Raw genomic sequence first — 15,315 nt, forward strand, 5'->3', positions numbered from 1 at the left:
AAATGAACAAAATAGAAACACAGAAAACAATCCAAAGAATCAATGAAACAAAGAAAGTTGACTTTCTTTGAGAAAGTCAACAAGATTGACAAACCCCTATCCAAACTAATCAAAAGGCAGAGAGAGAACACACAAATTAATAAGATCAGAAATGAAAAGGGGGACATAACAACAGACACTGAGGAAATTCAGAGAATCATTAGGTCTTAATACAAAAGCTTACAAAGTTGGAAAATGTAAAAGAAATGGACTTGCTTTTAAATAAGTACCATATACCAAAATTAAATCAAGACCAGGTGAACAATTTAAATAGACATATAAGTTGTGAGGAAATAGAAGCTGTCATCAAAAACCTCCCAAACAGGGGACCATGCAGTCCTACCCCTAGCAGAGGAGCTATTAGTACTTGATAGCTTCTGGAAAGGAAGACTCAGTATTCTTTAATTGTGTGACCCCCCCCAGGCTGACAATACGTCAGGGCATGTCCATTCATGAGCAACACAAATGGACTCAATAGGTTTAAAGAAATAAAGAAGAAAACTCTAAGATGAATGTGTAAAGAAGTGGTGGTGAAGGCGATTGATCTGGAAGGAGCTGGCTGTGTATATCATCAAATACACTGTATACAATTCTCAATGAACTAATAAAAACTCCTAAAAGACAAAAAACAAACAAACAAACAAAAAACCAAAAACCTCCCAACCAAAAAAGCCCAGGAACTGATGGTTTTAATGTAGAATATTATCAAAACTTCCAAGAAGAGCTGAAACCTATAGTCTTTAATGTGTTTCACATAATAGAATCAGAAGAGTCATTGCCAAACTCCTTTTATGAAGCTACAGTCACCCTGATTCCAAAACCACACAAAGACCCAACCAAGAAAGAGAATTACTGACCAGTCTCACTCATGAACATCAATGCAAAAATTCTCATTAAAATTCTGGCAAACAGAATCCAAGAACACATTAAAAAAATATCCATTAATCAAGTAAGCTTCATCTCTGAGATGCAGGGCTGGTTCAACATATGGAAATTTATCAATGTAATCCATCATATAATTAAACTGAAAGAAAAAACATATGATCATTTCATTAGATGCTGAAAAATCATTTCACAAAATTCAACACCCCTTTATGATAAAGATTTTGGAGAGGTTAGGGATACAAGGATCATACCTATATATAATAAAAGCAATATATAGCAAGCCAACAGCTAATATCAAATTAAATGGAGAGAAACTCAAAGCCATTCCACTAAATTCAGGAACAAGACAAGGCTGTCCACTCTCACCATATCCCTTCAACATAGTTCATGAAGTTCTAGCAATAGCAATAAGACAACATCAGGAGATCAAGGGGATTCGAATCAGAAAGGAAGAAGTCAAACTTTTGTAATTTGCAGATGATATGATTGTGTACATTAGTGACACCAAACCTCTACCAAAGAACTCCTACAGCTAATAAATAACTTCAGTGAAGTGGCAGGTTACAAGATCAACTCAAAAAAATCAGTAGCCCTCTTAAACAAAAGGACAGAGAAGCAGAGAGGGAATTCAGAGAAACTTTACCTTTTACGATAGCCACAAATAGCATAAAGTATCTTGGGGAAGTGAAAAATCTATTTGACCAGAACTTTAAGGTATTGAAGAAAGAAACTGAAGAGGGCACCAGAAAATGGAAAGACCTCCTATGCTCTTGGATGGGTAGGATCAACATAGTAAAAATGGCAATTCTACCAAAGGCAATCTATAAATTCAATGCAATCCCCATTAAAATCCCATCAAAATTCTTCACAGACCTTGAGAGAACAATAATCAACTTTATATGGAAAAACAAAAAACTCAGGATAGCCAAGACAATCTTATACAATATGGGAACTTCTGGAGGCATTGCCATTCCTGACTTTAAAACTCTATTACAGGAGAGGTTGTGGGGTAAGGGGCACACTCATCCATTGCTGGTGGGAATGCAAACTTGTGCAACCACTTTGGAAAGCAGTGTGGCGGTTTCTCAGGAAATTTGGGATCAACCTACCCCAGGACCCAGCAATTCCACTATTGGGAATCTACCCAAGAGATGCCCAATCATACAACAAAAGCATATGCTCATCTATGTTCATAGCAGCATTATTTGTAATAGCCAGATCCTGGAGACAGCCTAGATGCCCTTCAGTGGAAGAATGGATGAAGAAACTGTGGAATATATACATGCTAGAATACTACTCAGCGGTAAAAAACAATGACATCTTGAATTTTGCAGGCAAATGGATGGAAATAGAAAACACTATTCTGAGTGAGGTAACCCAGACCCAAAAAGATGAACATGGGATGTACTCACTCATATTCGGTTTCTAGCCATAATTAAAGGACATCGAGCCTATAAATTTGGGATCCTTGAGAAGATAATAAGAAGGTGAACTCCCAAAAAAAGATATAGTAATCCTCCTGGATATTGGAAGTAGACACGATCGCCAGGCAAAATTGGGAACTTGAGGGTTGGGCAAGACTGGGCCAAGGGAAGATGGGGAGAGAAAAGTGTGAAGGGGAGAGCGGGGGGAGCTCGGAGGAATGGGGTGCTTGGGATATAGGAAGGGTGGATATGAGAGCAGGGAAGCATATATCTTAATTTAAGGAGCTACCTGAGGGTTGTCAAGAGACTTGACCCTAGAGGGGCTCCCAGGTTTCCAGGGAGACGCCCCCAGTTAGTTCCTTGGGCAGCTGAGGAGAGGGAGCCTGAAAAGGCCAGTTCCTATAGCCATACTGATGAATTTCTTGCATATCACCATAGAACCTCCACCTGGCGATAGATGAAGAAAATGACTGAGCCCCACATTGGAGCACCGGACTGAGCTCCCAAGGCCCTGATGAGGAGCAGAAGGAGAGAGAACATGAGAAAGAAAGTCAGGACCGTGAGGGAACCTCCAGCTGGCGACAGATGGGGAAGGTGACTGAGCCCCACATTGGAGCACTGGACTGAGCTCCCAAGGTCCCGATGAGGAGCAGAAGGAGCGAGAACATGAGGGAGAAAGTCAGGAACGAGAGGGGTGCGTTCACTCATGGAAACGGTGGAACAGAACTAATGGGAGATCACCAACTCCAGTTGGAATGGGACTGATGGATCATGCGACCAAACCCGTCTCTCTGAGTGTGGCCAACAGCGGGGGCTGACTGAGAAGCAAAGGACTTCTGGCTCTGGGCTCTGATTGTTCTTCATGGACGGGCTCTGTGGGAGCCTTCTCAGCTTGGTCGATCACCTTCCTGGACCTGGGGGGAGTTGGGAGGACCTTGGTCTTAGCATAGAGTGGGGAACCCTGATGGCTCCTTGGCCTTGAGAGGGAGGGAGGGGAGGTATGGATGGAGGGGAGGGGAGGGAAGGGGGAGAAGGAGGGGAGGGAAGGGGAGGAGGAGGAGGGGAGGGAGGGGGGAGGAGGAGGGAAGGAGATGGAAATTTTTAAATATAAAAAAAATAAACCATGAGAAAAAAAACTCTATTACAGAGCTACAGTAATAAAAACAGCTTGGTACTGGCATAAAAACAGAGAAGTCGACCAATGGAATCGAATAGAAGATGCGGATATTAACCCACAAACCTACAAACACTTGATTTTTGACAAATGATCTAAAAGTATACAATGGAAGAAAGAAAGCATCTTCAACAAATGGTGCTGGCAGAACTGGATGTCAACCTGTAGAAGAATGAAAATAGATCCATATCTATCACCATGCACAAAACTCAAGTCCAGATGGATTAAAGATTTCAATATCAATCTGAACACATTGATCCTGATAGAAGAGAAAGTGGGAAATAGTCTGCAACACATGGGCACAGGAGACCACTTCCTATGTATAACCCCAGTAGCACAGACAATAAGGGCAACATTGAATAAATGGGACCTTCTAAAACTAAGAAGCTTCTGTAAAGCAAAGGACACTGTCATTAAGACAAAAAAGCAACCTACTGATTGGTAGAAGATCTTCACCAACCCCGCAACAGACAAAGGTCTGATCTCCAAAATATATAAAGAACTCAAGAAACTAGACTTTAAAATGCTAATTAACCCAATTAAAAATTCTCAACTGAAGAAGTTCAAATGGACAAAAGACACTTATAGTCATCCTCAACCTCCTTAGCGACTAAGGAAATGCAAATCAAAACAACTTTGAGATACCATCTTATACCTGTCAGATTGGCTAAAATCCAAAACACCAATGATAGCCTTTGCTGGAGAGGATGTGGAGTAAGGGGAACACTCATCCATTACTGGTGGGAATGCAAACTTGTGCAACCACTTTGGAAATCAGTGTGGTGGTTACTCAGAAAATTCGGGATCAACCTACCCCAGGATCCAGCAATACCACTCCTGGGAATATACCCAAGAGATGCCCTATCATGCTACAAAAGCATTTGTTCAACTGTGTTCATAGCAGCATTATTTGTAATAGCCAGAACCTGGAAACAACCTAGATGCCCCTCAATGGAAGAATGGACAAAGAAAGTGTGGAATATATACACATTAGAGTACTACTCAGCAGTAAAAGACAATGACATCTTGAATTTTGCATGCAAATGGATAGAAATAGAAAACACCATCCTGAGTGAGGCAACCCAGACCCCAAAAGATGAATATGGTATGTACTCACTCATTAGTGGATTCTAGCCATAAATAAAGGATATTGAGCCTATAATTCATGATCCTAGAGAAGCTAGATAGGAAGGTGAACCCAAAGAAATACATGTAGTTATCCTCCTGGATATTGGAAGTAGACAAGATTGCCAGGCAAAATTGAGAGCTTGGGGGTGGGGGTAGGATGGGGGTAAGGGGAGATGGGGAGAGAGAATTAAGAAGGGGAGGATGGGGATAGCTTGGGGGAATGGGACAGTTGGAATGGAGGAAGAGTGGATATGGGAGCAGGGAAGTATATGTCTTAATTATGGGAGCCATTTGAGGGTTGGCAAGAGACTGGACTCTAGAGGGGTTCCCAGGTGTCCAAGGAGATGTCCCCAGCTTGCTCCTTGAGCAGCTGAGGAGAGGGCACCTGAACTGGCTCTATACTATAACCACACTGATGAATATCTTGCATATCACCATAGAACCTTCATCTGGGGTTGGATGGAGATAGAGACAGAGACCCACAATGGAGCACTGGACTGAGCTCCCAAAGTCCAAATGAGGAGCAGAAGGAGGGAGAACATGAGCAAGGAAGTCAGGACCATGAGAAGTGCATTCACTCACTGAGACAATGGGACTGATCTAGTGGGAGCTCACCAAGGCCAACTGGACTGGGACTGATGGAGCATGTGATCAAACCAGACTCTCTGAACATGGCTGACAAGGAGGGCTGACTGAGAAGCCAAGGACAATGGCACTGATTTTGATTCTCCTGCATGTACTGGCTTTGAGGGAACCTAGTCTGTTTTGATCCTTACCTTCCTAGACCTGGACGGAGAGGGGAGGACTTGGACTTCCCACAGGGCAGGGAACCCTGACTTCTCCTTGGACTGGAGAGGGATGGGGAATGGGAGTGTGGGGAGGGGGAGGGAAATGGGAGGAGGGGATGAGGTGGAAATTTTTAATAATAATAAAAAAATAAAAAAAGAAAACTACAGAAGCACTGCAGCACTCACGCTACCAAGACCGTGCTGGATGCTGAAGAAGCACCTTGTGGTTGGTGGAAATTTCTTTTTCTTTCTTTCTTTTTTTTAAAGAAGAAATGAGTCCATTAGGACAAAACACAGAAGTCAGACGACAAGGAGTGGAGAAAGCAGAGAGCCAAGTGCGGACGGCGGCCTGCTCAGGGCAGGCTTGCGATGTCTCTCTCGGGAGGGGGGCCAGCTGGCTTGGGGCTGCTCTCATTGGCTTTTCCTTCAAACATCATGACCAGTTTGAGGACAGCCGAACGCTTGCCCAGCATCATGTTCACAAAGTCTCGGTAGGAGATGGTGTCACTGACTCCGCCTGTCACCTCCGAGATCATCTTCTTCATCTCCAGATGGGTCTTGGGGACCCCCAGCTTCTCCATCATCCTCTTTAAAGACATTAGATCAATCTCGCCTTCATTGTTCAGGTCAAACTCCATGTATTTCTCTTTGAAGGCTGCGAGCTTTTCCGGCAGGTTCTCTTCATCGCTGTACTTCTGGTCACAGAGGAACTCCCGGTTGATCTCCGCCAGCCGCCTCTCCTGCCGGGCTTTGAGCAAGCCGAAAGCCTTCCCTCCTTGGAACCTGTTGCTGACCGCGACCGACATGGTGTGTGCTCTACTCCGGTCATGGCAGGGACGACGGGGAGGAAAGCGCGCCTGGTCCAGAGTTTCAGTGGCGTGTGGCGACGGGACCCAGGGGCGGAGCTGGAAATTTCAAGAGTAGAGCTGGAGCTGTGGTTATGGCTGTGGAAGAAACTTCCAGAAAGAAACTGCAGCCTTTTGGGAGCCACGACCCACCTGGAGCCAAATACGAGGGAGCTTAAGAGGTCAAGAATCCTGATCTGTGTCCTACCTCAAACTCACCACCATTTCCATTGGCCTAAACCAACTGGGAATCTGTGCATAAGAGAACCTGTTGTACAGCCAACAGGAGGTTGCCCTATGGGAGTATAGGATAGGCAGAAAAGCGCAGAGGTGGTGTTGGGAAAACTGAAACTCTAGCCCAAGCTGCCTAGTTCCCACTGTCATGGCTCCTTGCAGCCTTTCTGCTTCCTTTAGTGCAGTGTAACTGTGTACATGTTCACATCACATGGATGTTGGGGGTCAACTGGTCTTTCCCTAGCATCACACAAACACACACACACACACAGATTATTAAAAATAACAACAATAAATACATATTTTAAACCCAGGCCCAGTGGTGCATGCCTATAATCCCTGCACCTGTTAATAGAGACAGGAGAATCCCTGGAGTTCTAGGCAGGCAATCTAGCCAAACTGTTGCTGTCTACATTCAGTGAAAAATTCTGGGTCACTGAGAGAAATACAACGTGTGTATCTCTGGCCACACACACACACACACACACACACACACACACACACACAAAGAATCTGCCAGAGAACCAGAACCAGCAAATTAGGGGTCAGAAAGGAAGAGTCTATTGAAGAGAACTGTGTGATGCCGGAAACAGGCTCATCAGATAGGATGAGCTGATGCTATAACTCGGCATTGATTCTCTTAATTTTTATAACTCTGCTTTTAGCAAGTTCTAGCAACCAGCTCCTGCTTTCTCTCTCTCTCTCTCTCTCTCTCTCTCTCTCTCTCTCTCTCTCTCTCTCTCTTTCTTTTTCATTTTGTTTTTTGACACAGGGTTTCTCTGTTTCAAAGGCAGCTTTGAAGCCTGTCCTGGAACAAGTTCTTGTAGACTAGGTTGGCCTTGAATGCACAGAGATCAATGTTTTTCAAGGACATTTGACCTTGGACTTTCTGGATAAGCAATTTACTTGACTAGTATGTAAGTTGAACCAGGCACAGTGGCCTTTTCTGCACATATTTAAAAAAATGACAAACCCCCATGTTTTAAAAGGCCTGGAGGAGATGTCCAGGCAGAGTCATGAGTGGTTCCCACACTGGGGTTGTAGGGCTAGGGCTAGGGGCAGTGTGATGAGAGGTAGGTGGGGAGGCATGAAGGCAACAGTTGATTTACATTCTGATAGGCTTTATTGTTGGACCAGAGGGATGGCCTCCAGTCCCCAAAGAAATGTCTCAATGGTGAAGAGCCACAAAAGGCCTTTTCTGCAGTTGTGACCTGACCACAAAAGAAGCAAGATGTGACTGCCTTGCCAATTAAGATACCAAGCCATGTGGCTAGCATAGACAAGAATAATGGGCTAATATAAGTTATAAGACTTAATAAAAAGCCCGAGCTAATGGGCTAATCAGTTTAGGACTAATGTAGACCTCTGTGTGATTTCTTTGGGACTTAACGACCATGGGAAACAGGCAGGACAGAAAACTCTGACAACAAATGGTGCCCATGGGGACAATTGCATTCACATAAAGCCTGAGAGAGCTTGAGAAATAATTCTAGACTTAAAAAATATAGTTAAGCATGGCTTATTGATAGCAGCATTTTGTCAGGTGGGCTCTGCTTGCTGGAGGCAAATGCTCTCATTTAAGAAAGGCTTCCTGACTCAGCTTTAGCGGTAATACCTTGCAGTTCTTTCAAGAGGCCCTGCCACAGAGCATTTAAATGATATTGATGAAAAGCCGACTGCATGCTTTTTTGTTTTGAGCCATAGTAGGAAAAAAGCCATGCCATTATAAAATGCTGGTTTTCTGGGTTGTCCTGCCACTGCAAACTCTTTCAGGCAGGAGGTCTGATCTAGAACATTTGAGTGTGGTTTGTGAGCTGACTGCTGCAGCTTGCTTGCTGGCAGGGACTTTGAAACGCCATAGAGTTGTGGCAATAAACATGGCTACAGCCGGTATCTCTGCCATAAGGTTGGAATCTCAGAAAGCTAAGGAATGGGCTGGATCCAGCAGTCAAAGCCACAGCTTTAATCCTCTCCATATTGCTTAGCAAATTAAAGATTCATGTGTGCAGGGAGCCGATTTGCCGGCCACCATCACAAGATGGCGCTGAGCCCCTGCAGGGCCAAGTAAACAACTCCATATTAGGCAAGGCTCTAGACAGAACCTCCCTCAGGCATGACCCGTGTCCACTCTCCCTATATAAGCAGCTGCCGTTTGGTGCTGGGGGCCCCTCGTTCCCAGCTCTCCCTTAACCAAGAGGCTCCAATAAAGCGTGATTTGAGAAGAATCCTCAACTCGGTGGTCGTTCTTCCCTGCTGGCCAGGGGTGTTCGCCGCACATGTGGTCAGAAAAAGAGAGATATAAAATAAAGAGAGATTCAATGATGAAGAAAACCTTTAAATATTTTACAGTGTGTTAAAAATATATGCAGGCTTGGGAGAGAAAAGAAAAAGGTTAAAGTCCTTAAAGAGAGATAGAGTGAGTAGTTGGGTGTGGTGGCATACACCTTTAATCCCAACCCTTGGAAGACAGAGGCAGGCAGACCTCTATGAGCTCAAGGCGTGGTGGCACATTCTTTAATCCCAATTCTTGGGAGGCAGAGGCAGACAGATCTCTATGAATTCAAGTCATGGTGGCACACACCTTCAATCCCTGCATGTGGAAGGCAAAGGCAGGTGGATCTCTGTGAGTTGAAGGACAGCCTGGTCTACACAGGGAGTTCCAGGAAAGCCAATGTTATACAGAGAACCCGTCTCAAAAAGCAAAAAATATAAGTAAAACTAAAAGAAATAAAGGTTAAAATAAAGCCATGTAAAGATGAAAAATACACAGAAAGTCTGGATACTATATGCTATTGTGCTCTGTTTGAGTTGTTTGAATGTTGAGGAAGGAGCAACAGCTGCTAAAAAAAGATATTTGCATATAAATGCTGCTGAATTAATCCAATATAGATGTTTTGAAAATACCTTGACTTCAAAATTGAAGTCAAAATAAATATTGCTTTAGAGAAGAGGTTTTGTTTTGTTTCCATGGAAAATGAGAGGCTATGGATTTATTCTGAGTTAAGAAAAATCAGGTTTGATCAAGGATGACTACCTGAGAAATCTCTGATGTGAACAGATGGCCCAGATGTCTGAGTTCGACATCCAGAACAGATTCAAGATGCTGCCTGAGATGATCAAGCCTCACAGGATACTCCAATCAGGACTTGATCATAATTCTAAATTTTCTTTAGGTCCCCATAAGTTTATTAGTGCCACCAACCAGCAGGAAGTATCCTGGAAAGCTATGCCCACACTCCCCCAAAATGGACTATGGATATTTTGCTTTGTTTAGAATGTTGGTTACAAGCTGTATGGCTAATGGTCAAGAGAAAAGCGAAACAAAGGATATTAGTTCCAGAGTTCTTGTTTTTTTTTAAAGAGGGGAATTTGGTGTGGGACAATGGTCTGTATTCTGTCAATTATATTTTAAATAAATGCTGATTGTCCACTAGCCAGGCAGGAAGTAGAGATGGGACAACCAGACAGAAAGTAGAGGCAGGTCAATGAGAAAAGGAGAATTCTGGGAAGAGAAAAGCTCTTTCTGTAGTTGTGACCTTGCCACAGAAGAAGCAAGACGTGACTGCCTTCCCAAATAAGGTACCAAGCCACATGGCTAACATAGACAAGAATAATGGGCTAATGTAAGTTATAAGAGTTAATAAGAAGCCTAAGCTAATGGGACAATCAGTTTATAACTAATGTAAAAAAAAAGAGTCACAGAAGGTGTAAAATGTGGTCAAAGTCCAAAAAACCTCATCTTCCATATGCTTTACCTAGCAACAGGTTCATATATCACCCCCCCAGCCTATATTGCATCATAGAGCAGACTGAATGATACACGTATGGGTTATTTAGAGTTTGTTCCCAGCATGCTCTGGACACACTCCATGAGGGTGAAGACCCTTTCTCTGACAACCTCAACACCCACTCAGTCAATACTTTGCAATAACTGAAAGGCCAAAGGGTGACAGTTTATCTGTTGAGACCACATTTTACACACACTGACTGCTGACCATTGTGAAGCCCTTGGCTTGCTGTTTATTTAGAAATGAGAGCTCTTCCAGCGGGATCAAGGGTGAAGACTGTTGTCATGGCAATATGGTACTGCTGCGCATCCTACTTCAGTCTTGGGAACCACATAAGATGACACAAAATCCATCTAGGTTCCTGTGTCACTGGAGAAGATGATCTCCAGTCTGAGATTCCCAGTGAGGTTGGAGTTCTGCCCTTGTTGTCAGCAAGCATCTCCTTAACAAACCCAGTACTTTTAGTCCAGTTTCTACCAAGTCCTTACAGTCTAGATATGAATTGCTGTCTTCTATGGGTGTCAGTGGCACTTCCTCTGTGTCTGTCGTTCATTTTTTAACTCTATAGCTGTCTTTTGTTCCACATGCATTCAGAATTTGTACCTAGTCAAATCTGTCAGTCCGAGGCTTTGTTGTGTACTAAGAAAGAACTCCTCCAATCCAAGATTACAAAACAACATGCTCTAATATTTCTCTCTCATTCTTCCCTTTTTCTTCTAAGTGGATCATTAATTGTCACAATATTTCAGCTGCCTATTATTGCTGGTGGTGTAAACGGCTCCTTTCTGTTGTGTTACTATGCACTCTCTACTCTGTTCTCTGAGACAGCCTTACCTTCCCCAGGGTCACATTTTGGGGGTGTCTCTGGAATCCTGTAGGTTGTGCTAATAATATAACTGTCCTTCCATTATGGCTTTATTCCTCAGCTATTGACTGCTTCTTTTTATTTTTTCTTTCAGATTAATTCTAGAACAAATAATGTTTTCACCAAACATATCTCAGTGTTTTGTTTACTAAATTACACTAATGAACTAATTTGAGAAATGTTGCCTTTACAACACTGAGCCTACGTTAGAGAAACATAGTGTATTTATCTCATTTATTCTTATTTTGTTTACATACTAAAGACTTGACTTTTCTTTACATTTGCTGTCTTAGCTTGCTTAGCTTGCTTCATGTTGTTGAATAAAATACCCAAGGCTGAATAATTTATAAAAAGAGATTTGGTTTGGTCACTGGTTTTGGAGGGTAAAAGCCTAAGACTAGGTAACCCCTGTCTGCATGGCCTGTCACATGACACTCTGGTTCCACTACAGCAGCAGTCCCATCAGTAGCAGGAGTTCTTGGGAGGGAGATCACATGGCAATGAAGAAACAGGAGAGTCAGTGAGAGAGCTGGACCACATTTATATCAGCCTGCTCTCCAGATGAGCAGTGCAGTCCCTGTATCCTTCCCGGAGGCACCGCTTACAACAACACCAGGCTGAGTTTTGGTTGGGAGAAACCACAGCACTGGCCTTGACATCTCCCTTCTGTCATTATTTCCAGCTGTGTTAAAGAGCTTCTTGTAGTCCCAATTCTCTCTATTGGCTACTATGTTATTGTTCATCTAGAATATCTTCAGAATGCCCCTGTGTTAAAGGAATGGACTCCAGCCATGGTTCTTTAAGAAGCAGATGGGACCTATAAGAAATGGAGACTGGAGGGAGGACTTCCCATAGGCATGCCGCCCTGGAGTGAGACACTGAGAGCCCAGTCTTCCTCTTCTCTCTCATATCCGGACTGTGAGGTGAAGGGCTTGTCATGTGCTGTTACCTCAGGCCGCAAACACTGAACACAACCAATCAAATCTAAAGCTTTAAAACTGGAAACTAAAATAAATCCCTTCTATTTATCCATGACTATCTCTGGAATTTGTTAGATTAAAAAACACTTAACACCCTTACCCAAGCAGTGGTGATTCACATATCAGAGGGGTCTGCATATTTCCTGGTGCCCAGAGCCTTCAAAATAAAAATAGTTAAAAAGAAAAAACCAAAAAGGCAGAAACCTCTTAATAGTTAATCTTGCTATATAGTCCATCTAAACAATTATGTCCTCCTCAAATAACCATGATGTTTGTCTCTCTCTCTCAAATATTTGAATCTTGTGTTTCCTTGTCTTATCTTATTGCTTAGGCTAGGAATCCAGTCTCATCGTGGCCAACCTCAGGGTCAGAGTCCATCTTGAGTTGTCGTTACTGGAGAGGCCTCTATAATTCTGACATTAAATCCAGTACTGCCCTTCATTTCCTGTGTTCTTTGTGTTGTACAGCTTTCAGAATTCCATGTCAGTTTTAACTAGGAAATGATGTGTTGCTCTGTAAAAATGTGCATTCAACATCCACAGAGATGGCCACATGGTTTTACTCATTTAAACTATTAGCACAGTGGAATCACTAACAGATTTCCAAATGGTAAACCACAGTTACCCTCATGAGAAAAATCCTTGGGTCCTCATGGTATGTGGTACTTTCAGTTCTTTTCTGAATCATATTTACTGTGTTGTATAGAATGTCTTCTCAACCCCATTCATAATCATATGGTGGATGCTTGAAGCCAGGAATAGTCTGAAATCCCTTGGAACATCCTGGAAACATGATGTGGAAAGTTCTGGATCTTCATGAATGAAGTGGTTAATTGAAAAGAAAGAGATAAAGAAGCAGACTTGTGAAGTAGATCTGAAGCTAGTGAGTGAGCCCTCCGGAACCAATCAGCTTGCTAACTTTTTTTTTCAGGGCCAGGTATTTATTTCCCTTACATGTAAGATGGTTCACAAACATGATACTAGGGCTTTGGCACTGTGGAAGAAGGGAACATGCCCGGCTTTTTAGGGCTAGAGGATCTCGACTTTAGTGTACACCGAGAAGGGAAGGAAAGGTGATTTCACTTTCCTGCCTCGCCTGAAGGGACAGAATCAGTTCCACTCGTTCTGCCCTTCTCCCCGAGCCTTGGTGAAATAGGCAATGTGTTTCATTCTATTAGGTGGTAAAGGGATTGGCCTGGTCCCAACTATTACAGGGAGGTGTAAAAGGTTCGGGAAGGTACAGCGTGGATTAGGACACAAGATGGGGCAGATGACATCAGAAGCATGTGACTGGTGGGCAACGTAGTTCTGGCCTGGCAGAGGGCAGGGGACATGCATGGACAGTGCTTATTGTTTGACATTGATGATGTCCACAAATTCAGGCTTGAGGGAAGCCCCGCCCACGAGGAAGTCGTCCACATCAGGCTGGCTTGCCAGTTCTTTGCAGGTTGCTCCAGTCACTGAACCTCCATAAATGATTCGGGTGCTCTGAGCCACTGCATCAGAGACATTGGATTTCAGCCAACCCCGAAGCTTCTCATACACGTCCTGAGCATGTTGAGGTGTTGCAGTCTTGCCAGTACCAATGGCCCATACAGGTTCATAGGCCAGGACCACTTTGCTCCAGTCCTTCACATTATTTGCGATGACCTTGGTTTGCTCGAAAACAATCTTCTCGGTGATGCCAGCTTCCCTTTCATCCAACTTCTCCCCAATGCAGGCAATCACTCTGAGCCCCTCGGACACGGCATGGGCTACTTTCTGCCCAATCAGCTCATCGGACTCCCCGAAGACGTGCCTTCTCTCCGAGTGCCCCAGCACTACCCATGCGGCTCCTAAGTCTTTGATCATGCCAGGGCTGATCTCCCCAGTGAAGGCCCCATTGGTCACTTTGTAGCAGTTCTGTGCAGCCACTGCAATCTTGGGATCTAGCTTCTGCCTGGCAAAGTCGATGTAGGCGGTGGGGGGGGGGGGGTGCACAAACCACCTCGGTGTCCGCCTGCACCTTAGCCGCGTTTGGGGTGCAAATGAGTTCTCCCAGGCACTTCTTCCTTCCATTCATCTTCCAGTTGCCCCCAACGAAGAACTTCCTGGAAGGCGCCATTGCGCTGGTACAGTCTGGCTGAAGGTCAGTACGAGCCCGCTTGCTAACTTTTAAAGCAAAACTTCTTCCTTTCAATCCTCTGGAGTTAAAAAAAAATTAGGGGCACAGGTCCCATTCAAGGTCTTTCTGCTGGGTGGCGGCTGCATCAGAAAGATAACATTCGTAAGTGCCGCTTGATGGGCAAGTTTGAGGAGAAGCATGTAGTCGCCCTGGGTGTGGAGGCGCACCCTGTTTTCCATGTCAACAGAGGACCTATCAAGTTTGATGTGTGAGACACAGCTGGCCAGGAGAAGTTTGGGCCCTGCATGATGGCTACTGCCTTCAAGCCTAATAATCAATTATAATGCTAGCTGTAACAACAAGAGTTACTTATGAGAACAAACCTAATTGGCATAGATATTGTGTGTGTGTGGGGGGGGGGTATACATCCCCATTGTGTTCTGTGGCAACAAAATATCTATTAAAGAGGAAAATGAAGGCAAAATCTATTGTCTCCCACTGAAAGGAGAATCTTCAGCCCTGAGATATTTCTGCCAAATGTAAGGACAAGTTTGAAAAGCCCTCCTTCTGGCAAGCCAGAAAGCTCACTGGAGATCCTAATGTGGAGTTTGTTGCCATGGCTGCTCTTGCCCCAACTCCCCGTGAGGTGGTCATGGACCCAGATTTGGCAGCACAGTACCTATGATTTAGAGGGTGCACAAATGTCTGCCCTCCAGGATGAGGATGATGACCTGTGAGAAAGTGGGGATGGATGCCTGCATCATCAAGGAGTCCAGCCAACTGTCCTGTGATGTCCCTCATCTAGCTACTGTCTGTGTGCCACCTCATGTAGCTATGCAGAATGTGTGCTTTTCTTGGATTCTGAAGGAGATGAATGGGGTCCCGAGTGAATGTGGAAGTTAAAACATACCTTAGCTTTGTTTAGATTGTATTTAACTCTTTGGATCAGAGTTTACTTCCTGAATTTCAAAGTAAGGCTTATATGGTCACAATGAAATATTCAGTGGTGAGATCGTGTTCGTTACTCCCGTCCCTATTTCTGTTTTTTAGAAACATAATAAA

General features: G+C 43.9%; 1 protein-coding gene and 2 pseudogenes across 1 annotated transcript; 1 reads left to right on the forward strand and 2 right to left on the reverse strand.

The window, feature by feature from the left end:
- Positions 1-5,791: 5,791 nt before the first annotated feature.
- On the reverse strand, positions 5,792-6,244 carry LOC119803090 (allograft inflammatory factor 1-like). Its single transcript, XM_038314333.1, has one exon. The coding sequence runs from the start codon at positions 6,242-6,244 to the stop codon at positions 5,792-5,794; it is 453 nt and encodes a 150-aa protein (XP_038170261.1).
- A 7,252-nt stretch (positions 6,245-13,496) lies between these two features.
- LOC119802864 lies at positions 13,497-14,286 on the reverse strand (annotated as a pseudogene).
- Positions 14,287-14,349: 63 nt separating this feature from the next.
- On the forward strand, positions 14,350-14,990 carry LOC119802877 (annotated as a pseudogene).
- Positions 14,991-15,315: the final 325 nt, after the last annotated feature.

This window comes from Arvicola amphibius, chromosome 12 (genome assembly GCF_903992535.2).
Source record: "Arvicola amphibius chromosome 12, mArvAmp1.2, whole genome shotgun sequence".
NCBI classification, from domain to species: Eukaryota; Metazoa; Chordata; class Mammalia; order Rodentia; family Cricetidae; genus Arvicola; species Arvicola amphibius.